At 44.4% G+C, this 27,395-nt stretch overlaps 1 protein-coding gene across 1 annotated transcript in view; it reads left to right on the plus strand.

The window, feature by feature from the left end:
* Window positions 1–8,547: 8,547 nt before the first annotated feature.
* cpne7 (copine VII) overlaps window positions 8,548–27,395 on the plus strand; it is a 115,713-nt gene continuing 96,865 nt past the window's right edge. Inside the window, exons 1-2 of the mRNA XM_079810813.1 lie at window positions 8,548–8,657; window positions 15,100–15,652. Of these exons, the coding sequence (XP_079666939.1) occupies window positions 15,374–15,652 (279 nt within the window). The 5' untranslated portion in view covers window positions 8,548–8,657; window positions 15,100–15,373. The remainder of the gene's footprint in view (window positions 8,658–15,099; window positions 15,653–27,395) is intronic.

Below are 27,395 nucleotides of genomic sequence, written 5' to 3' on the forward strand. Positions count from 1 at the left end.
GTTACAACTTAACACGATAACCAGTAACACTGGAACGTTAGCTAAAGTTCTGAGAACGTTTGGGCAAAACCAAAGTCCCTTTAAGACAAATCGTTTCACTCGGCAGCCATCTTTGAAATGCCTCAGGTATGCAAGTGCAGCTCCTATCTCTTTGAATAGGGAAACATCAAATTCTCCAAAACTGTTAAAAACGTACAAATAAATTTCAAATTTGAAATCACCAATGAAATCTGACACAAACTGCCTCATAAATTTAGTTTCTGAACACTCGATTCATGAAAAAAAAACTGCATTTTTTTCAGCCTGGACAAAGGTAATGCGCTTGCGCAGTCCTAGGCGCGCGTTTCAAAACACTGGCTGTTTCTATAGCAACCAGAGCATCTAATGGCAGCTGCAGTGACGGGATGACTTTACTAATCAACGGCTGCGTCTGAAATTGCGTACAATGTGAGTAGGTACTACATTTAAATTAGAACGTGCTTCGCAACTGTTAAAAAAGTATGTTCTATATAGTATGAATAAGGGTAGTATGAATGGAATCCGAACGTACTACATCCACCATTTTGGTATTGTCATGTGACAAATGCTGTCACAACAGTGCGAACATTTAAAGAGCCCATTCCATTGAACCAACTTCAGCAATGTTTTCGGTTCTTCTTACCGCTTTCGTCAGCGTTTTAACGACTTTGAAATTACTGTTCAGATAAAAAATTATTTTACAGCCATTCACAAAATTGTACCCTTGATTTACATTGTTTAAACTTTTAACAAGTCAACCGTTTACTTATATGATGTTAAACAAATACAATAACCACAAGGAACGAGTACTTACACTTGAAAAGAGCCGTGTCTCAGTTTTCCACCATTTTCAAATATAATGACGAATCCTCTCCTGTGGCATCATGGGATAGTAAAATGTCCATCGTATGCGCACTTTAGAATCTCGCCGGAAGTAGTAGGTCATCTGGGTACTGTTCGCCTGCTGTTTTTCAAATACTATGAATTCGGACTACTCTGTTCGCGTACTGTTTTTCGCATATATATATATATATAGTAGAAAAGTATTCGATTTCGGACGCAGTCGTTGGCTGACTGACTCTTTCAGTTAGAAGGCGGGGCTTATTCACCATATTGGGCGTTGCACTTTCTCCCATTCATAAGTAATCAGAGTGCACTGTCTTCCTATACATAGTCTTTGGTAAAACCCCTATTTATAAGGTTTCAAAAGAACAATAAAGTGTTACATAGAACCTTAAAGGGATAGTTCACCCTAAAATAAAAAAAAACTAGTCATAATTTACTTACCCTGTTGTTGTTTTATTTTTCCATGCCCTTATTTCTTTTTTGGACCACAAAAAATTGTATGCATTATTTAACAAAAATCCTGACCTTGGTTGTTGGTTTTCTCTGCATGGCTACATTGGAAATTGAAGCAAAAAAGACAGTTCCTTTACAAATTATTATCTGAGTCTACATGAAGGACAATTGACATTGAACACAAAGAAAAACAACACAAAATAGAAACCAGGAAGGTTCCAGTGAATTACACTACACAATCCTCTATGATGTCTTTATGTGTGTATTTTGGAGTAATTGAATGGCAGTTTGCAGATGATAAGGTTGTCGGGTGTAACAGCATCTGTCTGGGTAGAAATACGCACATGAGTTTAGAGTTACACAATGTCTCTTTTATTTAAGTAAAAGCAATTAAGCGTATGAAGGCCAAATGAATAATGAAATGGTTACAGATTAAAAAAAAGAAAAGAACCATCTTTTGTAGCATAATGATATTAAGTTGGACAGAACAGACGTTCACAAAAATCCTGCCATTTGTAAACACTTAAACCTGCATAGATTCAAACATAAAGTAATCAGGCAAACACTTTTAAAGACATTTGTTTAACTGTTTAGAAGATAATCACATGCATTTCACCATGCACTCCATTACTGACACTTTGCTTCTATCAAAAAATCTCAATGAATGCTGTTCAAGTTGAAAAATTAAATAACATTAGGTTTTTGTATGTATTGAGGAGTTTAAATATCCTGAGGTTGAATTTCTAAAAAGATGTAAAAGATGTACTCAAAGCGCTTTACATGGAAGGGGGGAATCTCCTCAACCACCACCAATGTGCAGCATCCACTGGATGATGACGGCAGCCATGTTGTGCCAGAACGCCCACCACACACCAGCTGACTGGTGGAAAGGAGACAGCCAATCATTGTATGAGGATTATTAGGAGGCCAGTGGGCAAATTTGGCCAGGATGCCGGGGTTACACCCCTACTCTTTTCCGAAGGACATCCTGGGAATTTTAATGACCAAAGAGAGTCAGGACCTTTGTTTAACGTCTCATCCGGTGCTTGTTACAGTATAGTGTCCCCATCACTATACTGGGGTGTTAGGACCCAGACAGACCACAGGGTGAGCGCCCCCTGCTGGCCTCACTAACACCTCTTCCAGCAGCAACCTAGTTTTCCCAGGAGGTTTCCCATCCAGGTACTGACCAGGCTCGACCTTGGGCTACAGGATGATATGGCTGCTGGCTGTAGATTTCAGTAGATGTCCCCCCTCTGATTGATGTCACGTGCCGCTTGCCCTTCTCATCAGGATTCTTGATGGAGTGGCTCTTGATGTTCTCGTAGAATCGCAGACGCTGAATTAGCAGAGCCGGGTTAAGATGATCAGCACAGTGACCACAAGACCGCAACGTCTTATTTTCCAGAAACAAAATAGCACTTTACCTCTGATGAAGCCCATTCCATTATCGCTCCCACTTCACTTCCTGACATATCTACACTCTTAAAAATGCTTCCAATTTTTTTTCTCTCGCACTGATGCCATTAAAAAGCCATGCATTTTGGGTTCCCCAAAATATTAGGTAATTATTATGCCCTTTTACAAAATCGAACAGAGTAGGTTCTTGTGCTTAAAGGTTTCGGCAGTGGCTAAGTGTAAGTAGATGCTATACTTAGTGTTAAATAGTGGCAGATACTGTTCACACCTCAGTGTATATTATAAAACATTGTAATAATAACAATATATTAAGTGTATAGGATTATATTTATTAAAATCATAAATGGATGCCACCTTAGTGGGACTTTTCTTGTCTCTAAAGCCCTCCCCTACACCTAACTCTACCCGATAAACACTTTATTCCCACATTTTCTTAATTTTGATTTAAAATGAACTATACTCTCCAAGCTGGTTTGTGATGAGAAGAGGGAGAATGAGTTTGGAAAAAGGGCGTATTCGAACTCGGGTCGGTCGCATCAAAAGCTAACGCCACCCTCCTTCCTGACCCTGTTATCAGCAGGATTTAGTTTTGTAATTTTGTCCGGCTCAATCAGACTATTGGTTGGCAGAGTTAGTGTAACTAGCATCTGCCAAAAAGGCAGACTATTTGCACTTGGTGTAAATAGACACCGTTATTTTTCTGATATTTAACATTGTTGCAGCACCTCTCTTCCTAGTCTTTCAGTAACAATCCAATCCATTTAGTTCCTGTCGTGATGTGATTGGTGATGAACGCTTCAAGCTTGTTTGGGAAATGTCACAACTCAACCAGGCCTCGCCCCCTTGAAGGCCCGTTCACACTAAGGAGGACGATATGGGTTTTCAAACTTTATGATACCAAGTACCCCCAAATATGAGGGACCCCCTAAAAACAACATATTGTTTCCAAACTTAAATTGGCTATAGTTAATGTTGGATGTATAAACCTGAAGAAGAATATGTTCTATTAAAAATTATTTGTATAAGCGACATACACAATAAATGTAAGCAGCTTACGTACAGCGTTAGGAATACTGCCTTACAAACCCAGTGAGCAAGATAAAGGGGACTATAGTGAGAAAAACTCACTAGAAAGAAACAAAGCAAACATATTATACGGCAAGAAATGTTTGGTCCACTTTATTTTTGCTTTGTCTTTTTATTCTGTGAAATTTTCTGGGGACCCCTTAGAACCTTCTGGAGGACCCCAGTTTGTAGGCTACAACTATAAAAATATCAATAAAGATATAGTTCTGAATATCGTTCTCAATATTAAAGAATAGCAGAGTTCACATCACAGCTATAGCGATCATAACGATATAGAGAAACGATATTGTTGGAATCACTTGGATTTTATCCAGCCGATGAATGACAAAAACATTGACAGCCAATCAGAATCCATCCTGCTGTAACGAGCTCGAGCATTTAAAGCGGCGGCCAAGCATGTGCTTGGAATAAACAGAACAATATTGTCCGCTGGTGTGGACGCTAATATAGTTATCTTAAAAGTGATCGTTCTTGGTGTGAACGGGCCTTTATTTTGCCTATGCCTTGGGCGGGAATTACTTAAATGAAGAATATTGTGACACGTTCGTTCAGGGAGAATAACTCCCTTTGGAGTGAATTTGTGCTTTGTAACTTTGCAAAACCTGTCCTACATTTTCTCTCATTCCAGAAGCCGTTTCACTCGTATATTCATCACAATAGAGAAGAAAACACTATCGCAAACTGCTGTTTCATAGGGACTTTAAAAAAAATTATAATCTAAACACTGTAAAGAACCTTTTGTGCAAGTTCTATGGATGTTTATTGTTCTTCATGGAGCCATAGCGATCAATAAACAAGCTTTTATTTTTATGAGTGCAACTACTGTCCTATCTAAAAAGTAATACGAATAAAAAGTGACCTCTGTGTATGCCTTCAGAATGCTATAATTGTCAATAATATCAATTGCTCTGCTAGAATGAGACTTAACTGATTTGCAAGTTATGCTATATCCTGTCTTGGTGTTTGTGCTTAGCTGACACATCAACATACATTCTGTGCTGCTCAAGAAACACATGACAGGAAACTCCTCCAGTTTAACGAGACTATCATTTCTAATTCATCTCAAAATCTATAAGATCTAATGGCACTCTTTTATTTGTGATAAAGACAAATTTGCTTCTAGGACTTCTGTGCTTTTTGAAAATCCCACACAAAGGAATCAGATGGTATCTTAAAATAATATTATGTAAGAATTGTCTAACAATGCTATTTTCACCACTTTTGCCATTATGCCGCCATGCCATTATGCCAAAACAAAAGAAGGCATCAGCTAACAGCATAAAAGCATTTCAATAACTCTTGAGCTTTCATGTGGCCAGGCTGATATGACACACACTGACATTATACTCTGAGACCCTGATAACAACTACATGACATTAAGCCATTCGACAAAAAACGGGAGCCTTTGTGTCTTTCAATAACACGTGTAAATAATGACAATGGAAATCTAGGCATCGTTGCACACACACACACACACACACACACACACACGAACGCACACACACACACACACACACACACACACACACACACACACACACACACACACACACACACACACACACACACACACACACACACACACACACACACACACACACACACACACACACACACACACACACACACACACACACACACACACACACACACACACACACACACACACACACACACACACACGAACGCACACACGTGTGCATACAGTGCCCTCCACTAATATTGGCACTCTTGGTAAATATGAGCAAAGGCAGCTGTGACAATAAATCTGCATTGTTTATCCTTTTGATATTTCATTCAAAAAATGCACAAAATTCGAACCTTTCATTGAAGTAAACAATTGAATCTGGGGGGAAAATCTCATTATGAAATAAATGTTTTTCTCCAATGCATGTTGGTCACAATTATTGGCACCCAATTATTGCAGCCTCCTTTTGCCAAGATAACAGCTGTGAGTCTTCTTCTATAATGCCTGATGAGTTTATGAACACCTGACCAGAGATCAGAGATCATTCCTCCATACAGAATCTCTCCAGATTCCCAGCTCCATGTTGGTGCTTCTTCTCTTCAGTTCAGCCCACTCATCTTCTGTAGGGTTCAGGTCAGTCACACATTTGTGTGTTGATTTTGATCATTGTCCCGATGGAAGATCCAACCACGGTCCATTATAAGATTTCTAGCAGAAGAAAGTTCAGGTTTTGATTTTATATCTGTTGGTATTTGCTAGAATCCATGATACCATGTATCTGAACAAGATGTCCAGGACCTCCAGCAAAAAAAAAATTGTGACCAACATGCATTGGAGAAAAACATTTGACCAAGGGCACCAATATTAGTTGAGGGCACTGTAAATTGTCAATGCATCAATGGCTTTGAATTAAATAGCAACATTTCTAGCCAAGTGGAATTTATTTGAAAGGAAATCAGTGGTTCACAGACTTAAAGTTAAAAAAAAATCTGTCAAAATGACAGGAACTGGAAGGAAAAGTTTTCTCTGTTGAGTAAGGAAGTTTCTTAAATTTCAAGATTCTATGATTTTGTGTGGTATTGTTAGTATAGTTTTATTTATCAGTGTCAACTCTTTTACCACCAACCCACATCAGTGTCTTCATTAACCCATTATATCCCTAAGTTTATAAATAGTTACTTATTTATATTATTGCTACGAACCACTCTGAGACTCAAAAGGTTGGAGATACATGTTGTGCTTTTCCTCTCTGGACTCGGGACTAGAGACGGACTCCTCTCTGGACTCTGGACTGGAGACTGAGCCCTCTCTGGACTCGGGACAGGGGCTGGAGCCTTCACTGGACTCTGGACAGGGGCTGGAGCCTTCACTGGACTCGGGACAGGGGTTGGAGCCTTCACTGGACTCTGGACAGGTGCTGGAGCCTTCACTGGACTCTGGACAGGGGCTGGAGCCTTCACTGGACTCTGGACAGGTGCTGGAGCCTTCACTGGACTCTGGACAGGGGCTGGAGCCTTCACTGGACTCTGGACAGGGGCTGGAGCCTTCACTGGACTCTGGACAGGTGCTGGAGCCTTCACTGGACTCTGGACAGGGGCTGGAGCCTTCACTGGACTCTGGACAGGGGCTGGAACCAATTAATGAGCTGCCCACACACACCACATTGCCGTGGCCACAATGCTCAGCACTGCACACTCCAAAGACTCTGGCTGCGTCCGAAATCGCGTACTATGTGAGTAGGTACTACATTTAAATTAGAACGTACTTCGCGACTGTTAAAAAAGTATGTTCTATATAGTATGAATAAGGGTAGTATGAATGGAATCCGAACGTACTACATCCGCCATTTTGGTATTGTCATGTGACAAATGCTGTCACAACAGCGCGAAAATTTAAAGAGCCCATTCCATTGAACCAACTTCAACAATGTTTTTGGTTCTTCTTACCGCTTTCGTCAGCGTTTTAACATCTTTCAAAATTACTGTCAAGAAAAAAATTTCTTTTTACAGCCATTCAAAAAATTGTACCCTTGATTTACATTGTTTAAACTTTCAACAAGTCAACCGTTTACTTATATGATGTTAAACATGTACAATAACCACAAGGAACGAGTACTTACACTTGAAAAGAGCCGCGTCTCCGTTTTCCACGATTTTCAAATATAACGAGGAATCCTCTCCTGTGACATCATGGGATAGTAAAATGTCCATCGTATGCGCACTTCAGAATCTCTCCGGAAGTAGTAGGTCATCCGGGTACTGTTCGCCTGCTGTTTTTCAAATACTATGAATTCGGACATACTACTCTGTTCGAGTACTGTTTTTCGCATATACTGTATATAGTATAGAAGTATTCGATTTCGGACGCAGCCTCTGACTTGGGCGTGGCGACCATCTTGGACGAGGGCTCTGGCGTGACTGCAATCTTGGCAGAGGGCTCTGGCGTGGCGGCCATCTTGGCAGAGGGCTCAGGACTGGCGGCCATCTTGTGTGAAGACACAGGCTCGGCGGCCATCTTGTCCGAAGACATAGGCTCCGCTGCCCTTTTGTCCAGAGACACTGGCGTAGCGGCAGTGAGAGCTGGAAGCCCTGGGCGTGGCGGCAGGAGACTTTTCAGGGTGGAGTGCCCTCTGGTGGTAATCACAGGCATTCTCACTGGTGAATCGTGACAATTATAAATACGTTATTATACATATATACGTATTTTACTTTATAACATGTAAAATATGGATATTTTTCTTCCACAAATGCATCTGTTTGCTTCAGAAGGCCTTTATTAACCCCCCGGAGCCGTGTTGATTACTTTTATAATGGATGGATGCACTTTTTTGGGCTTCAAATTTTGGGCTGCCATTCGCCATTATAAAGCTTGGAAGAGCCAGGACTTTTTTTTAATATAACTCCGATTGTATCCGTCTGAAAGAAGAATCTCATATACACCTATTGGCTTGAGGGTGAGTAAATCATGGGGGCATTTTCATTTTTGAGTGAACTATCCCTTTAAACCTAGCCATCAAACATGTCACTAACCTTACCTGTAGATGAACACAATAAGTAAATAATATGACATCTAATATAAAGTGTGACTGAATTTTTTTTATAGAAATGTGTTTTTATTTTTTAACCAACAAAAGACATTATGAGACTTATAAACATGATTTCTGCACATTCATTCAAGCTTGGTAGATTCTTGTCCAAACTGACGTCAAAGCCTTTTTTTCCCGCTGAGTGTGTCGGATAAAGAAGCGTTTTTAATTCACTCCAATGTGGCTCTTCAACGTAACATGACGGCAAAGCCGAACTAGCGCGCGGTGGGCATGTGTCACACACACACAAACACACACTGAGAGAAGCAGCAGCAACAGCGGGTAAGAACACAGCTCTCTTATTTATAGTCATGTGTTTTGTTGTTATTATTATGCTTTTGCATATGCGATGTCTTTGATTAGGGACACACGTTTGTGGTATTTAGCTGTGACAATGAACTTGACAGTGATTGCAAGTCTTTCCGCAAAGATAAAGGAGGCAGTCAAATACATAGACAATAAACTGCATTCATACATGCATGCGAGTTTGACAAGTAATAGAGGATATCAAGTGGGTTGTGTGCCAAATTGCGTTGCTGACGCGCGCGCGAGAGAAGTTTACACTAAAGTGTAATCTATTAACACTCACTTCATAGTAGGTTACACTTTTATTCACGCCATTTAAACTGGATTATCTGCGTAAACGGGAAAAGTTTGGTGTATTCTTGTTGCATACTAAAATCATGTAAAAGAGCCAGTTACGCGAAGACCAGACGTTTGCTCGTTTAACTCGTGGTTCAAATCAAATAATATTTCAGGCTCAAGAGATAGCAAGAGTCTTTTCTTGTATATCGCACGAAAGATCTCTAACCGTGCGGTAATTTCCTCGCTAGAATGGCTCGATTGGCTGTTGTAAAGTGGATATAGATGCGAGAGGAGCTGTCCGCGGTCTGTGGTGCTGAGCCACGCGCACACTGGAGCACTTTGCTGGCTATATTTACTCGTCTCTTTTGTTTATTTTATCATTTAAAGGGTGAGTAGCTAATGCATTAAACACACCATTAATGTTAAGTGGTAATGTGATGATGAAATATGACCGCGGGGTACGAGTTATAGGGGGCGGGTTGGCTTGAACGCCGAAAAGGAAGTCAAAACAAAAGATTGGAGGGGGTCTTAAAATTGCATAGTCTTCCTGAGTTTTATTACAAAGTTATATGGCAAGTTAGTCAGAGCGACTAAAAAGATCAAGCCGAGGAGAAATCGCGTTCGCCTGGACGTAACGCGCTTTGGCACACATCGGCAGTGGAATCTCAAACACCGCGAGGTCTGGAGACGCGGGGTTTTTTTTCTAATTGGAACTTTTTTAAACTTGAGCGTCGCGGTTTAGAACGCCACGTCATGCACAAGATGATGCAAAAGAATCTAGCTCATGTTAACGAAAAAACAAAACCAAGCATCTCCGATGAGTGCAAAGACGCATTCTGTGTGCACGATGTGGTTGGTTGTGTATAGGGGAGAGCGGGGCACAACCTAACGCTTTTTGACTTTCTCAGTTTGTGTAAATTATTTATTTTTTCCCACATTAATTGCACACATGTCTAGTACAATTATGTGGTTTTGTTTCATTAATACAGTGTATACTTTTTTCTTGATTTACCCCGAAAGAATGGAAGTGAAATGTGACAACATGCCCCATAGGTGGGGTACATTGTAACATGTGGTGGGGCACGATGTAACATGGCCAAATGACAGCTTAAAATGTTACCTGATATAATAAAAAATATACAAGACAAACTTAAATATTTTGTCAACAAAATACAATTATAAACTTTTTAAAATAAAATAAAGGCATTTTTGAATCATTAAAAATATACTAATTTTTGAGTTTGACTACAAACACATCGCTAAATCTATACAGCATAGTTCAAAACATAATAATACTTAATCATTTCTGAACATTAACTCTCAGACATTATTCACCCTTTTCTCATGGTTTCTCAAAAGAATTAATAAAAGTATAGAATATAATAGCATATTTCTTGTAGGGGCTCATTGTAACGCAGTGTTACAACACACCCAACCTGCACAACTGGGATTTAACCTGCGGCTCGTGTCTTCTGCTGGTTAGATCAGCATTAAAGAACTATATCAACTGTTAAATAACAGATATAAGATTACAATAATATCGTATTTGTCTAATTTTAAATAAACACAAAAAACAGAGATGAAAACTAAACTTAAGTAAGAAATTTACTTTTGCTATGGTTTAAATACATGTTCAGTAATATCTTCCAGAGATTTTTTAATTTTGGCGCTATTTTTCCTCTAAATAATGTTGGTATGGCAACTAGTAAATACACTTAGTTTCATCATTCTGGCATGTGTGGAAAGGGTTAAAACATGCATGTTACAACTAACCCGCGTTAGGTTGTGCCCCGTGCTCCCCTACACTCTAAAAAAAAAAAAAGGTTCCATATGGCCACCAAAATTGGTGCTTTATAGCACTTAAAAAGGTTCCCCTATGATTACGAGCCAAGAACCATTTTGGTGCCATATAGAACCTTTTTTTTTTAGAGTGTATCAGTGGTTCTCAAACCTGTTCTGGGAAACCTCCACCTCTGCACATGTGTCTCCCTCATCTCTTCTAACACTGCAAGACTTGAATTTGGTGTCTGATGAGCGAAACAACCAAAATGTGCAATGGTGGGGGTCCTAGACAGGTTTGAGGAGCACTGGTGTATATGAACACCACTATGAAGGAGAATCAAAGTCTTTACTGATAAAAGCTTAGCAGAACATAGAGAGGTACAACCAAACTATCACAAACGAGAACGGACAAAGAACTCAGGGCATAGATATATGGAACAAACAAAGGGAACTAATTAGGAATCTGCGGAACAGAATGACTAATCAAGGAGACTAATGAGAACTCAGGCAGTTTAACAGAAACAAAGCAAACAAGACTCAGGGTGTTTACACGACAGCGATGTACTAAAGTAAGTACTGCAGAACAACTCATTTTGCATGGTATGTAGAAATTAAAGTTAAACCTTCAATCGCCTTCTGAAGATCCCCAAAAAGTCTGTTGGTGCCTTGGTTAATGTTGATGTACAACTACTTCGCTCAGAAAAGCAGTCAAAAAAAACAAAACTAAACCCTTATTTTAAAACCTTAATAAAACTTTAAAACTTATTTAAAAAATGAACACTTTGAAATGACATCAGTGTGATAAAAACAACCAAAAATAACAGAAACCCTCTTTGGAAAACATTTGAAGTGTAATTTGTAGGGATGCACCGATATGAACATTTTGGCCGATACCGATAACAATAAGTCCCCAAACAGTCAAACTCGCATCAGCTGTCTGTCAGCTGATCATGTCTACCTATAGGAATATGACATCTATCACCCAAGTGGCACCTCCCGCAGTTTCTCTTGAAGCCAATACGGAAGTGACATAAACTGCAATTCATCGACTGGCCACTTTGCCCCCAGAAGGGAGCAGAATCTCATTGAGCCCCATGTTAAAATGCCCAACTTTACAGCAGAATAAAACATGTTTACAGCCTGGTACAAATTGTGGTTTTGGTCTATACGGCTCATTTTGCCCTTCATGACAACTGTGAGGGGGGTGAATTTTTTTATAACTCATTCGTTTACATTATATAAAGCATTAAAGATCTGCATAATTAAGGGCGTGGCCACTTCGAATGACAGGTGGATTGCCGTTTATCTGCTGTCTGTTAGTCATCGCGTCACCTCAGCTCCGCCCACGTCCCGCCTCTTTGCCCATTTTCTATTATCCGGGAGTGACGTGCAATGACGCGCCGCCAAGATGGCAACGGCCAGCTCGTCCCTACTTTACGCTTCAAAACTGCTCATCAGAATCCTATGGGTGACGTCACAGACACTACGTCCATATTTTTTTACAGTCTATGCTATCACCTCATGCATATATATAGCTCCTCAGCACTATCAGCAGCTATCGCGTTTCTCCAGAGCTCATTTACCCTCCTCCACCCCCAGCTCCTCCTCTTGTCAGTCAGGATTTGGTATTCTGATTCCCATTGAATCAGAATAAATTCCTGAATCACGCTGTTCATGTAATATCAACATTAATGATATCTGCAATACATTATGTTGGTTCTGTTCTGTTTACCCTAAGGGGGGTTATCGCTGCTCTCCCTGCTCTTATCTATGCTAGGCTGCATGGATGCGCAGGGAGTTCTTGCCCAGAACAGAACCATACCGGCAATCCAAACTATATGCTAATAGTCAATCAATCAGCCTTGACGATAGTGGTCCTGACAGAATGCATTTTTGCAGTGAGAGAAGCTTTTTAAAAATAGTTTTCTATAGGCAGTGAGCGTTTTGCGCGCTGTTTATGTGCCCCGGGCTCCTCGCGTTTTAGCCGCCTGCTGCGCCTCAAGTTTTTGTAGGAGCGGTCTAAGGGCCTCAAGATGAAAAAAATTTACTCTGAGCAGAAAACTGCCCAACGTCATCACGTTTTTCTCCCCCACATTGTCCAATCGAATGAATGGAGAGGCGGGCCTTCCGTTGTGGTGATGTTTATCTTGATTAGACTGACAGGACAGCTGATTCGGGGGTTGCCTAGCAGCACACTGCTCTTTTCTAAATTAAAAAAGTCAATCAAAAAAAAGGCAGTGGGGTGCGCACGTTACAAACCTGAAAAATGTCTGATTGGGGCTTAATTCTTTATATTTGAAAGCCGATAACCGATATATTGGCTGATAAATCAAAATTTTTGAGGGACAATTTTTGAGAGCCTGATTACAAAATCAGAAGTCTCACCATTAAACGCCACGACCCAAGCACACAATTATGATTTTCTCATTATAATTTGATGTAGCCTATTGCTGCCTTCACGTGCTATCAGAAATGTCCTACTTCCCGTTTCAGAAGTCGTGATTACGAGCTTGTTGCATTCAAGTGCTTTGTTGTCGGAATGAACAGGAATCGTGGAGGACACCAGATTTATTCTTGCCTATTTATTGGGAGAATCTTATCAACAACAAAAAAATTACATGTAGTGTCCCATGCATTGATAACAATAAACATTTACGATGCTATATCCAAATAGTCCGCTTTCTGCCGATTCTGTATAATTTCGGGTCAAATGCATGCTGTTGTCGATGTGTATAAAAATACAATACGTGTCAAATGATTACTCGTATATGTTAATATGCACTATTAATGACAAGTGATTACCTGTCAAAGTTTATGGCACGCTCATCTTGGGAATTTGGGTATCAAAATTATTTCCGAACTTCCCAGTGGTAAACACGACATCAGAGGGTGTTCATGTGCATTTTTTCCCTAGGAAACTCGTATTTACGATAATTCCGATAGCAAGTGAAGGCAGAATATATATGACAGACTTGCGCTGCACATGTTGCACTTCACAGTATTTTCCTTTTTTGAAGTGATTTCAAACAATTCAAACCCATCATGGCGAACAGCGCACATCTGAAGTGTCTCAGCTGAAGGAAATAATCCATTATTTATTGGCTTTAATATATCGGCCAAATTTTTATTTGTTTAGTTTGTCTCACATCCCATTAGATTACATGGAGAGGGCGGGGTTTATGAGCTATACTTCATCCAGCCACCTGGGAGCGAACAAAACGTTTTGGCTTCACTATTCAGGACTTGTTTGGCACACTTGGTTCACACGGATCTGCAAAGGCCCTGTCCCAAATGGCACTCTAAACCCTCGCGGTCTTCGTACGAGTCTGCACTATCATGACGTAACGCCGCTTTGACTGTCAGGAAGAAGTCTGCTGCAGAGTTCACCAGTGCGGGCTCGGCAGAAGTGCGCATCAAGGGCGCATATCGACTGCAAAGGGGGCACTGCGAGCACCTTTCTGAGATCTAAAATGACAAACGGGACACCTTACGGTCTCGTGGACTTAACGGACATGCGCACGCGGCAGCCATTGTAAGTCCACAAGACCGAAAGTGCATAATGAAGTGTGCCATTTGGGACAGTTCCAAATACGACGTATAAAATCTATATTATGCATGCCAGGCCAGTAGTTGCCGATGTCACTTTGGCCATGTCCCAAATGGCACCCTAAACCCTCACGGTCTTCCTCTGAGTCCGCACTTTCACGACGTAACACCGCTTTGATTGCCGGGAAGAAGTCCGCTGCGTTACCCGCACCAGTACGGACTCGGCAGAAGTGCGCATCGAGGGCGCATATCGACCTCAAAGGGGGGGCTCGCGAGCACCCTTCTTAGACCTAAAATGACAAACGGGACACCCTGCGGTCTGCAGTCCACAAGACTGAAAGTGCACATGAAGTGTGCCATTTGGGACAGGGCCTTTGTAGAAACCCCATCCTATAGACTGAACACGTAATACGTATGCGCATGACGTCACCATTTTCACAAATTCACATTTTTGCTGTTTACATGGAGACGGTAAAGGTATTGTTTTCAAAACCTTGCACTTTGCAAGGTTTGTCATGTAAATGACAGCCAAAACGCATAAAAAGTTTTCCGCTTTAAGTGTAAAATGGTGTCGTGTAAACATACCCTGAAACTGAACATAACAGAATATACACGTTACACACGGTCCCTTCATACGGCAATGGTATTCCCAGTGCTCATTCTTTCTCAACTTATATTGTCACTTATGTACCTTGTATTCCCTATATTCACTGCAAGTCGATAGTGTGGTTTCAGTGCTTTTGTCAAATCATTGGATGTTAAAATGAAATCATACATCCTGAAATGTCTTACCCTCTTATTTCTTGCTTAGGAGTCTGTTGTGAAGAGGCTGTCAACTGAAAGTCTCACCTGGGATTTTCCTGTTGTAACACTAATGGACATCTCTGATTTACAACATCCCATTTGATCCCTTTAAATCTGAACCATTCCCAGCAGCCCATTCTCCTCTAATGCGAATCAGAGATAGAGATGTCTCTCTGTAAAGAACTTTAAGTCGAACTGACAGGTACTTTTTTTAAGACATCCCACATCTTTTGCTTTACGAAGAAACAACAGGCGGTCACATTTAAAGGTAGACTCCCTGAATGGGAGAGCCCTGCTTCAATCAAACGGAGGCTTTTAAAGATCGCCCTGTTGATAGTGCCATCTCCCATCTCCCGCTGACCCTCCGCACTCAACTTTCTGTCAGGATGAGTGACTCACAGGAAGCGATGTCCCCGGTGGCAGGCATAGGAGGCCCTGTCGCTTGTGTTTCCAAGGTGGAGCTGCGCGTTTCCTGCAAGTCCCTGTTGGACCGGGACACGCTCAATAAGTCTGACCCCTGCGTCATCCTCATGGTACAGAACCAAGGTCAATGGACTGAAGTGAGTTTTCCTTTTTTCCTCCTTATTGCTTGATTATATCTTTGCACTGTTGGAATATTTATTGTACAATATTGGTTTTGTTCTAATGCAGTTCAGTTATAAATACTGGTCAATCAATGTGGTCATCAGTTGATAAAATGCAAAAATATTTTAAACAATTAAAAAAAATTATTCACCCAAAATGAAAATGTTATCATTTACTCACCTTCAAGGGTTAGTTCACCCAAAAATGAAAATTCTGTCATTAATTACTTACCCTCATGTTGTTCGACACCCGTCAGACCTCCGTTCATCTTCGGAACAGAAATGAAGATATTTTAGTTGAAATCTGATGGCTCTGAAAGGCCTCCATTGGCACAATGCACGGTTCACTCTCAAGACCCTTAAAAGGTACTAAAGACGTTGTTACAAAGTCCATCTCACTACAGTGGTTCTAAAATAACTTTATGAATTGGCGAGAAAAGTTTTTGTGCGCAAAAAAACCCTAAATAACGACTTACATAGTGATGACGATTTCAAAACAAGGCATCATGAAGCTTCGAAGCGTTATGAATCAGTCGAATCAGCAGTTTGGATCGCCAAATTTCAGCAGTTTGGATCGCCAAATTTCAGCAGTTTGGCGGTTTGACACGCAATCCGAATCATGACTCGACTCACTGATTCATAACGCTTCGAAGCTTCCGAAGATGAACGGAGGTCTTACAGGTGTCGAACGACATGAGGGTAAGTAATTAATGACAGAATTTTCATTTTTGGGTGAACTAACCCTTTCATGTTCTGTAGAACAAAAAATATAGCCATGAATGGAGGAAATAAAGATGCAATGAAAGTAAGTCATGTTCCTGGATCAACATATTTGGTTGATGAAAATGTAGTCCTATCCCCTTTCCCTTTCCCTACCCCTAAACCTAACCCTACCCATAAGTTATCCCTAAAATCAGAGGGAAATGATAGGTGAATAACACTGATGTAGAAGCACCGAACCTTGGTTGTAAGCCTAAACTTGACATAAACTGTAAACTTGTCCCTCAAATCTGATTGGCTGATTGGAATGTTGATCCAGGATCATTAAAGATGTTAATCCAGGGGCATGTTAAACTTGGTGAAATCACGTCCACCCATTGGCAGTAGTGGTTCTAAAGGTTCAGTGTGTACGTTTTTGTGGCATGGACTCTTATCAAACATGCATTTAATTGAAATTTTGTAGGTGGCGCTATCGAGCCATTTTGCCACACTTAATTCTGAAACCCATATCAGACGTACATTTTCACCACTTATGACGCGTGTGCAACGTTTCATGAGTTTTCGAGCATGTTTAGGCCCTCAAAAATGCGATTCATTTCGGAGAAGAAAAATGACATGCCGAGCAATTCCAATATGGTCCTCACACCATCGGTGCTCGGGCCTTAATAAGTAAGAAATAGGAGATAATATATAGTGTACAATGGGGCTTAAGGCTTTACGGGGTAAAAGGCACCTTTGATTTTATTTTCCTCTAAACCACTAGACGGCACAAAAACTTGCCTCAGCACTTTCCAAAACATTTTTCAAGATGCACGTGGAAATTTGTCTGATCTTTGATGCGATCACGGACAGCAGCGCAAAGTTTATTCTGCACTCATTTGATCTCTAATATTTGATGTTGTCGATTTTGTCGAAAGACGCTCCTGCTGCAAAGGCACAATAATTAACATGATAATAAACAGCCGGCTGACTTTTCCATTTGTTGACATGACATGGTTAGATTCAGATGGTAAATATCATATATTAAAGGGTTAGTTCACCCAAAAATGAAAATTCTGTCATTGATTACCCTCATGTCGTTCGACACCCGTAAGACCTCCGTTCATCTTCAGAACACAAATGCTGATCAGCTGACAGACAAATAAAGTAGTTGAAATCTGATGGCTCTGAAAGGCCTCCATTGGCACAATGCACGGTTCACTCTCAAGACCCTTAAAAGGTACTAAAGACGTCGTTACAAAGTCCATCTCACTACAGTGGTTCTAAAATAACTTTATGAATCGGCGAGAATAGTTTTTGTGCGCAAAAAAACCCTAAATAACGACTTATATAGTGATGACGATTTCAAAACACGGCCTCATGAAGCTTCGAAGCGTTATGAATCAGTGAGTCGAATCATGATTTGGATCGCGTGTCAAACCGCCAAACTACTGAAATTTGGCGATCCAAACAGCTCATTCGGCTCACTGATTCATAACGCTTCGAAGGTCTTACGGGTGTCGAACGACATGAGGGTAAGTAATTAATGACAGAATTTTCATTTTTGGGTGTTTTCAGTGATTGAAATACTGCAGCAGGTGCTGTATATGGATCTTAAGTTCACTTATTTTTGTTTTAAGATGGAAATTTGACAGGCTTGTGCTGTAGTTCTATAGAGTTCTATGGCGGTTTTGCCCTCCAAGGCTCCGCGACAGTCATGTGACTGAAAACTATGAATGTGGAGAAACGGCAACCGGAATGATTCGCCCATAGGGCTCGCAAAATGTCTTTATCAACAAACACAATGATTTATCTCTCATACACAATTAATATGAATGTTATTTTGTTATTACTTGGCCGGCCCGATCGGTGGATATATCCACTCGCGCGTGTATTTCACTATTTAAGTGCCGTGGTCCACACATGTTTGAGTCTGATCACGAATCGCAGGACAATGAACCGACAACACCTCAAATACAAAGGATACTCCAGCCTTTGACATCGTGGCAGTTATGTTTAGTTTGACACGTACATAATCAGTAGATATCAAACACAACAATGCAATACTATCAAATATAAAAACATTTTTTTACTTGCATAATTGTGTTGCATCATTCCTCTCAGATCCAGAAGCCACAGCGTCGTTTTTTAATCTCATGCAAATCCAGTCTCTAGTTTAAAAAGAATCCAGTGAAATGAAGCGAACAAATGCAATGTCTTCTCCACGTGAGCTGGATCTTCATTAAAAATAAGGTTCCCTTTCGTTCAGTCACTACGACGTACGTTAGTGACTAACGAATGGGGGTTTCGCCTAGAAGCCAATTACCTTCGAGGTGTTTAACAGCGCCCAATGGCGTGCCAATGCCATGGGCATGCGGAATTTGCATGCGTAACTCCGCCCCACCGCGTGGGTATATAAGGAAGTACGCTGGCAACATCGCATTATGTTTCTGCTTTGGAGCCAAGAGAACCTCTTCACTCCTTCAAGCCTACAACTGAGTCTTTGTCAAGCCTTCGAGACGAGCAGCTTTCCAGAGGCGTTGGATCTACGGCGCGTTGCAGTGATCGCATACTGCCTGCCTGCTGATCTGCGCAGTGGTCCGTCTGACAGCTGGTGTGTGGTCCCTGGGCGCTTCGGCGTCTCTGCGAAGCTTCCTCTCATAAAAGAGCTTACACGTGGCACGTCCTTTTCAGGATGTCTCGCCCGTGTACTTCTGGGTGTGGCCGGTCGCTGAATTCTTTTGATGGGCACGATCTCTGCTTGGTATGCTTGGGCGTTCAGCATGCTCAAGCAGCGTTCGTGGATGAGTCATGTTCCCACTGCGGGAACATGACCATCGCGGTCCTGCGGTCAAGACTCAAGGATCTTCGTAATGAAGTGAGAGTCCCCTCAACCACACCCCGATCTACCGTGCCCCCCGTGGCCGGTACTTCGGCTGGTGGTCAGGGTGACCTGAGGGTTACGGTGTGGAACAAAGCCCCGACGCTCATGCCTCGGGCCACACCTCCCTCTAGCGTTCCGCAACCCGCGAGTGTTCAGGCAGAAATCGCGGGGCCAGCTCCGGCTCCCCCGCGCATTTCGTTTGGCGCTACGGAAGATGACGCGATGTCGGTCACCGCATCACAGGGTGGGCTCGAGTCCTCTGAGGATGATGACTCGGATGTGCTGCCGCCTTCGGGCGCGCCAGCATTGCCCGAGTCGGACCCAGAGCTGACAGCCATGCTGTCTCGGGCAGCCGCGAGTCTAGGGATAGAGTGGAACCCTCCGCCCTGTCCCGAACGCTCGCGGCTCGATGATTGGTATCTGGGGGCCCGCGCTGACTCACGTCAGTCCCCGCCCTCAATACCTTTCTTTCCCGAGCTGCATGAGGAGATTGCCCGGTCCTGGAAGTCCCCGTTGTCTTCCCGTGACCGGTCTGCAGTCTCCTCCGCCTTCTCCATCCTCGATGGGGCCGCGGCCAACGGGTACACTGGGGTCCCCCAGGTTGAACGTTCTGTTGAGATGCAACTGTGTCCTCAGAGCGCTTCGACCTGGCGAGGCAATCCTAAGCACCCCTCCAAAGCCTGTCGATTCACATCTACATTGGTGGCGAAATCGCACAGAGCCGCGGGGCAGGCTGCCGCCTCTTTGCATGCCATGGCGATCCTCCAGGTCTACCAGGCCAGGATCCTCAGGGACATGCATGAGGGTGGAGTTGATCCGGGGCTCTTAAATGAGCTGCGTGCCGCCACCGACCTCGCTCTCCGGGCGACGAAGGTGACCGCACGCTCCCTGGGTCAAGTGATGTCCACAAATGTGGTCCAGGAGCGACACCTGTGGCTAAACCTGGCCGATATGCGGGACACCGAGCGGACACGTTTCCTCGATGTCCCCATATCCCAGGCTGGCCTCTTCGGCGGAGCGGTTGAAAACTTCGCCCAACAGTTTTCAACCGCCCAGAAGCAGACTGAGGCTCTCAAACATGTACTGCCCCGGCGGCCAGCTGCTGCTTCCACCCAGCCGCCGGCACAGTCGCCTCAGCCTGCTTGCCGCCGAGGACGCCCTCCTAAGGCTCCCGCCCCTCCCACCCGGTCCAAGCAGCAGCCTTCACCCGGGCCGGGTCGCGGAGGAAGCCGTAGGAAGCCGTCCAAGTCCCCTCAGGCCGCCCCGCGCCCTGCTAAACGCCAGGCCAAGCGGCGCTCCTGAGACGGACGGCTCAGGGATGGCAAATTCTTTCGAGGAGATGGTAGCAGGACCACTCCTTCCCCCGGTGAAGGGCCGGGGGAGAATCCTTTGTTCAGCTGCTGGCCCCCGGGTCAGCAGCACCCTAATTTGGTCAAAGAAAGAATTAACACTCCCATCCCTGAGCCCTCAGAGATCGGTGATGTCAGTGTGCGCCACCCACGGGTCCCGCCACTCGCATCCCACTCTGTCGCCAGCCTCCTGGCAGAGCAGACCCCAGTGGAACGTGCGTCCTTCCCTGGTCTCCTCTGTCAGGACGCAGCAGTTAACCGCACCCCCACACCGGGACGCCCAACAGCCTCCCTTGTCCGGGTCGGTAACGCTGCATCGCTGCCCCACACCGGGTACACCTGTAGTCCGAATGACCCCGCTGGTGCAGTTCCTGGGAGCCTGGCTTCAGATTCCAGGGCTGTCCCGCTGGGTCGCGAAGACAGTCAGGTGCGGCTACGCGATTCAGTTCGCGCAGGTTCCTCCCTGTTTCCGGGGAGTCCGCTTTACTATGGTCGGGGCCAATGCCCCTGTCATGTGAGCGGAGGTTGCCACCCTACTGGCGAAGGGTGCGATCGAACCTGTCCCTCCAGCCGAGATGAAGTCGGGGTTTTACAGCCCCTACTTCATTGTACCCAAAAAGACCGGTGGGTTGAGACCAATCCTGGACCTGCGCATCTTGAACCGTTACCTTCACAAGTTTCCGTTCAAAATGTTGACAGCGAAACGCCTTTTCGAATGCGTTCGTCCCGACGATTGGTTTGCAGCGATCGACCTGAAGGACGCCTACTTTCATGTCTCCATCCTACCCTGACACAGACCGTTCCTACGGTTTGCTTTCGAGGGGCGGGCATACCAGTACGCGGTCCTCCCATTCGGGCTATCTCTGTCCCCTCGCGTCTTTACGAAGATTGCCGAGGCAGCCCTTGCGCCCCTACGGCAGCACGGGGTTCGCATCCTGAACTACCTCGACGACTGGCTCATACTGAGTCACTCTCGAGAGCAGGTTTGCGAACACAGAGATCTGGTTCTCCACCACTTAGCCTGTCTGGGCCTTCGGGTCAACTGGGAGAAGAGCAAACTTTGCCCCGTGCAGAGGATCTCTTTTCTCGGTATGGAGATCGACTCGGTCGCCATGTGCGTGCAGCTTACGAGCGAGCGCACGCAGTCTCTGCTGACTTGCCTCCGTCAAATCGAGAGCAAGAGTGCGGTTCCACTGAAACATTTTCAGAGGCTCCTGGGGCATATGGCATCTGCAGCCGCGGTAATGCCACTCGGATTGCTACATATGAGACCGCTTCAGCACTGGCTTCGCGATCGAGTCCCGAGATGGGCATGGCGGTCTGGCACGCTCCGGGTCCAAATAATCCGGGCCTGCTTACAGACACTCACTCCGTGGTCGAACCTCAGTTTTCTACGGGCCGGCGTGTCCTTAGAACGAGTTTCCAGGCATGTTGTTGTATCAACGGATGCCTCCTCCACGGGCTGGGGTGCCATGTGCAATGGACAAGCAGCCGCGGGCTCCTGGACAGGACCCCAGCGCCTTCTGCATGTCAATTGCCTCGAGTTGCTGGCAGTACGGTTCGCCCTGCACCGCTTCCGAGCGTTGCTGAGGGGTCAACACGTACTTGTCCGGACAGACAACACGGCCACAGTAGCGTACATCAACCACCAGGGCGGTCTACGCTCCCGCCGTATGTCTCAACTCGCCCGCCATCTCGTTTTATGGAGTCAGAAGCACCTGAGGTCCCTTCGTGCTATCCACATCCCGGGAGACCTGAACCGTGCAGCCGACGAGCTCTCACGGATTCAGCCACTTCCTGGAGAATGGAGACTCCATCCCCAGACGGTCCAGCTGATTGGGGAACAGTTCGGCGACGCACAGGTAGATCTGTTTGCCTCCCAAGACTCTTCCCACTGCAGCCTGTACTATTCCCTGACCGAGGGCACGCTCGGCACGGATGCACTGGCGCACAGCTGGCCCCAGGGCCTACGCTTATATGCGTTTCCCCCTGTGAGCCTTCTCGCACGGGTACTGTGCAAGATCAGGGAGGACAAGGAGCAAGTCATGTTGGTCGCCCTGTATTGGCACGGCCAGACCTGGTTCTCAGAACTGCTACTCCTTGCGACAGCCCCTCCCTGGCCTATCCCTCTGAGACCGGACCTCCTCTCTCAGAGACGGGGCACCCTATGGCACCCGTGTCCAGCGCTCTGGAAGCTCCACGTGTGGCTTCTGGACGGGACGCGGCAGGTTTTAGTGGCCTGCCACCTACGGTGGCCGCCACCATCACTTCCGCTAGGGCAGAGTCTACACGACACCTCTATGCGTTGAAGTGGAACCTCTTCGTCACCTGGTGCTCTTCCCGCCAAGAAGACCCCTGGAATTGCCCGATCAGGTCCGTGCTTGAGTTTCTCCAAGAGGGGCTGGAGCGAAGGCTGTCTCCCTCCACCCTCAAAGTGTATGTGGCTGCAATATCTGCCCATCACGACCTCTTGGGAGACAAAAAAGGTAAGTCAGCACGACTTGATCATCAGGTTTCTGAGGGGAGCGAGGTCAATGAAGACGGCTCTGCTGACCGCATTGGCCTCTCTTAAGAGGGTCGGGGACCTGCAGGCTTCCTGTCAATGAAGACGGCTCTGCTGACCGCATTGGCCTCTCTTAAGAGGGTCGGGGACCTGCAGGCTTTTTCAGTTGACGAAGCATGCCTAGTATTCGGGCCGGCTAACTCTCACGTGACCTTGAGACCCCGGCCTGGATATGTGCCCAAGGTTCCTACCACTCCCTTCAGATATCAGGTAGTGAACCTGCAAGCGCTGCCTTTGGAGGAGGCAGACCCAGCCTTGGCATTGCTCTGTCCAGTACGCGCTCTCCGCGCTTACGTAGACATGACGCAGTGTTTCAGGACCTCAGACCAGCTCTTTGTTTGTTATGGTGGAGAGCGGAAGGGAAGGAGCTCTCTCAAAGCAGAGGTTGTCTCACTGGATAGTGGACACCATTGTTTTGGCTTACCAGCAGCAAGGTCGACCATGAGTGTGGCCTCCTCTTGGGCTCTAGCGCATGGCGCCTCGCTAACAGACATCTGCAGAGCTGCAGGCTGGGCGACACCCAACACATTCGCCAGATTCTACAATCTCCGAGTGGAGCCAGTGTCCGACTATGTACTCGCCCCCCCCGAGGGGCCGGTAATGGACCAGGCTCTAGGTGTCTTCGCTTGCTCGCCACTCCACTCCGCGGACTGGATACGTGCGATATTTTCCTCAGGTGAGCTCCCCGAGAGCCCTGAGCTCCTCCAGCACTGTCGACGCCGACATCAGTTCAGTCTGCCCTTTCGAGCCCAGACCCTCATGTCCGGCCAGGTGCCCCGTGTGCATGGTTCCCTCCGGCGACCCCCACACGAGTATTTCCACCGTAAGCCTCCTCAGTGAGCAGGTGTCTTTCCCTTGGCAAGCCCCTGCCACCCCTAGGGTTAAAAATCCACCTTCGGCTGGTACCCTAGAGTTTCCCATATGCAGCCCACAGCGGGTCATATGTGTACTCTCTAAGTCCTCCCCACGGGTAGGCATCTTTGGCATTCCCTCACTGGGATATGCTTCCCAGTGTACCTTGGTAATCCTGTGATAAGTGGGAGTCCTACGGCCTTAAGTGGCGGGATCTCACACTTACGCAGGGCACTGGACGACAGCTGAGTGGCGCGGTTATATTGGAACCCCCATTCGTTAGTCACTAACGTACGTCGTAGTGACTGAACGAAAGGGAGCGTCTCGGTTACGTATGTAACCCTCATTCCCTGAGGAGGGAACGGAGACGTACGTTCCTCAGCCACGTCAGCTGTGCTGCTGGAACACGGAGTTCAGATCTTGGCTCCGCAGCAGATACATAATGCGATGTTGCCAGCGTACTTCCTTATATACCCACGCGGTGGGGCGGAGTTACGCATGCAAATTCCGCATGCCCATGGCATTGGCACGCCATTGGGCGCTGTTAAACACCTCAAAGGTAATTGGCTTCTAGGCGAAACCCCCATTCGTTAGTCACTAACGTACGTCTCCGTTCCCTCCTCGGGGAACGAGGGTTACATACGTAACCGAGACGTTCAACCATGCATTTTAGAATCCGAAGGAAGCTTAATTCATGTTTGAAACATGCCATAAGCTTTATTGCATGGAAGTTCGATCTGGTTTAGCTCCACGTAGGCCGATGTTATTTATCTAACATGCCAGGCACGAATCGGTAGGCGGGGCTAAAGAAATAGGCGTTCGTCTTCTTCAGTTGAGGCGGCGTTTCACTGCACTCTGACATTCACAGATTGAACGTTTGCTGGGCCTGGTGTCAATAAAAGCTTTTCTTTGACTAACAAGGAAGTTTTCAGCTTTGAAACTTACAGGATATTCTTATATTACTATGACCTTTTATATATCAAAAGCTCAAGGGAAAGTTGATTTCTCAATTCATGACCCCTTTAAACAAAATTAACCCCTTTTAATGAGTTATTTTCTCACACAACATTGTTGAATTAGAAGCCATTTCATTTTATAATAAATATACAGTATGTATAAGTTTTTGTCTTATATTGATATCATATGATATAGATTAGCAATATCACATGAGCAAGAGGGCTGTTTTTTCCCCAAATATCAGCATGATAGTATGAAGTAAATACCCTTGTAGTGCTGCCGTCAGACTCCTTCTATTCTTTAATGATTAAAATTTAAAACAGGCCTAAGTGTTAAATTCTGAGGCTCTGGGTTAAGAACTGTTGGATGGGTATAATTTCGCACAATGCCTTCAGTTGACATTCTGATAGTAGGGCTTGACTCTGAAGGTTGACTGGGCTGTCGAAAGCGCATGTGAGTGGGGGGAGTGGGCACTTTTTGGAATGAATCTAGGCAGGGAATTGTCACACAGCAGGAAAGGGCGCTTGAAGCAAGGAGAGAGACCACTCTGGTGTTTTTTTTTTCCATATCAAAGCAGTCACTGTAAGAAAAAAAAATTTATCTGGAGCCACAGCAGTGGTTCTGAAGACAGCTCGGCAAATCTGTCTGCAGCAATATGTCAGGCTGAAGGATGAAATCTTAATCCTGGCCCCATTATTCCAACAACTGTGTCACGTTCAACATCACAGAGAACAAAGTGAGAGATGCCATCCTGCCTCAGCTGCAGCATTCGTTGCATTTTAATAGATTCAATTTTAAAGAAGGGACACATAAATCAGGAAACTGAAAATGGAAAAGCAATTGAGATGTTGTCGTGGACATTGTATGAATCATCAATGGCTTCGTTTTCCATGAGGTTGAATATCTCGAAAAGAACTGATTGCCCTAATCGGACACTTTGCACTTCAGATTCTCTCGCATATCTCCATGTGCTGGCAAAGCACAGGTCTAGATTGAATACTGAAGAATAGCTGACGATGAAAACTGTTGCTTATCTTTGTCCATTTGAGACTAATTGACTCTTTGCAGTGGCTTTCATTTTGTCATCTCAAAAATGTTCCGTTTTCTGTATAACATCTATTTCAGTCACATATTGAGAGCTGCGGGACACAAAGATGAGCCGTGTAGTGAGGGGGAAAAAAGCCTTTTTGTCAGTGTGGATAAGACAATCATATCACTAAATGTATTATCTTCACACTGTGTGCCAGTGATTAAGTCTGACTGCAGCAGCAAGTTGTGATGGTTTGAGATGCATTATTGTGAACATGATTAGTTTTCGTAGTGAAGGGTTTGTAGTGGTTAGGCTGATGATAGTGCTGGTGAGTCACTGGATGAACAGCCTCTTAAAGGGATAGTTCACCCTCAAATGAAAACACAGGCATCTTTTACTCACTGGTCATGGTGTTCCAAATCGGTATGACTTTCTTTGTTCTGTGGATCTTTATTTTAGCTGTCCATACAGTCAAAGTCAGTAGTGTCCAAAACCACACTGGACAGTGGACCCCATTGACCCATTGTATTGTATTTGTATTGCCAGTAAAAGGTTTAGTAATTTCTACTTAGTTGAAGTTTCTTTTGAAATACTTTTAATTAAATTGTATAATTAAGTGTTGTGTTACTAAATGACACAATAGATATTGTGTAGACACCATGGGCCAGATTTACTAACAGCTTGCTCCAATGTAAACCCTCTTTTGACATTAAAAAAACTACTGTCAGGATTTACTTATGACACACAGTAAAAAATGATCGCTGAAAAGGCGTGGACAGGGTTATTTTTGCGGCTGAGCTTATTGCATAATCATTTGTTGGAGTTTCCATTCAGACGCAAAATTTATGGGAGGAGAGTATTTAAATGAATCACGCGAGGTGATTTACTAAGGTTTGCGCTAGTCAATTTACTGGTGTTTGCGCCATTATTTACCGCCCCAAAAAAGCATGTCTTAAACCAGATGCTAACTGGTAGATTGTGTTGTTCATTATGGAAATGATCCGGCTGTGTCTGTGTTCTTTAATTTGAGCGTCGTCAGTAGATCACACCAAGGCCGTAACCATGTCTTGAACATTAGGGGGGCAATTTTTTATTTAAAGCATAAAGAAACAGAACAGTGATCGAAATTCTAGGTCTAATTCTAGTTGGGAAATAATCCTTTTGGGACTATTTGCCAACAATATTTGCATTAATTTGCATCAAATATATAAGTCCTGAGATTCTTCGCATTAGTGAATAAATACATAGATCTGCTGATAACATTTGAATTCCCCAGCAAACCGTGTCAAAGGTTCCGGGTTCTAATCCACTCTCATATAGTTTTTCTTCTTCATTAAAATCAAAGATGTTCATCAATGATTGTATATTAAGAGCAGTGACACGCT

Source organism: Gobio gobio (assembly GCF_949357685.1).
Source record: "Gobio gobio genome assembly, chromosome: 2".
Taxonomy (NCBI): domain Eukaryota; kingdom Metazoa; phylum Chordata; class Actinopteri; order Cypriniformes; family Gobionidae; genus Gobio; species Gobio gobio.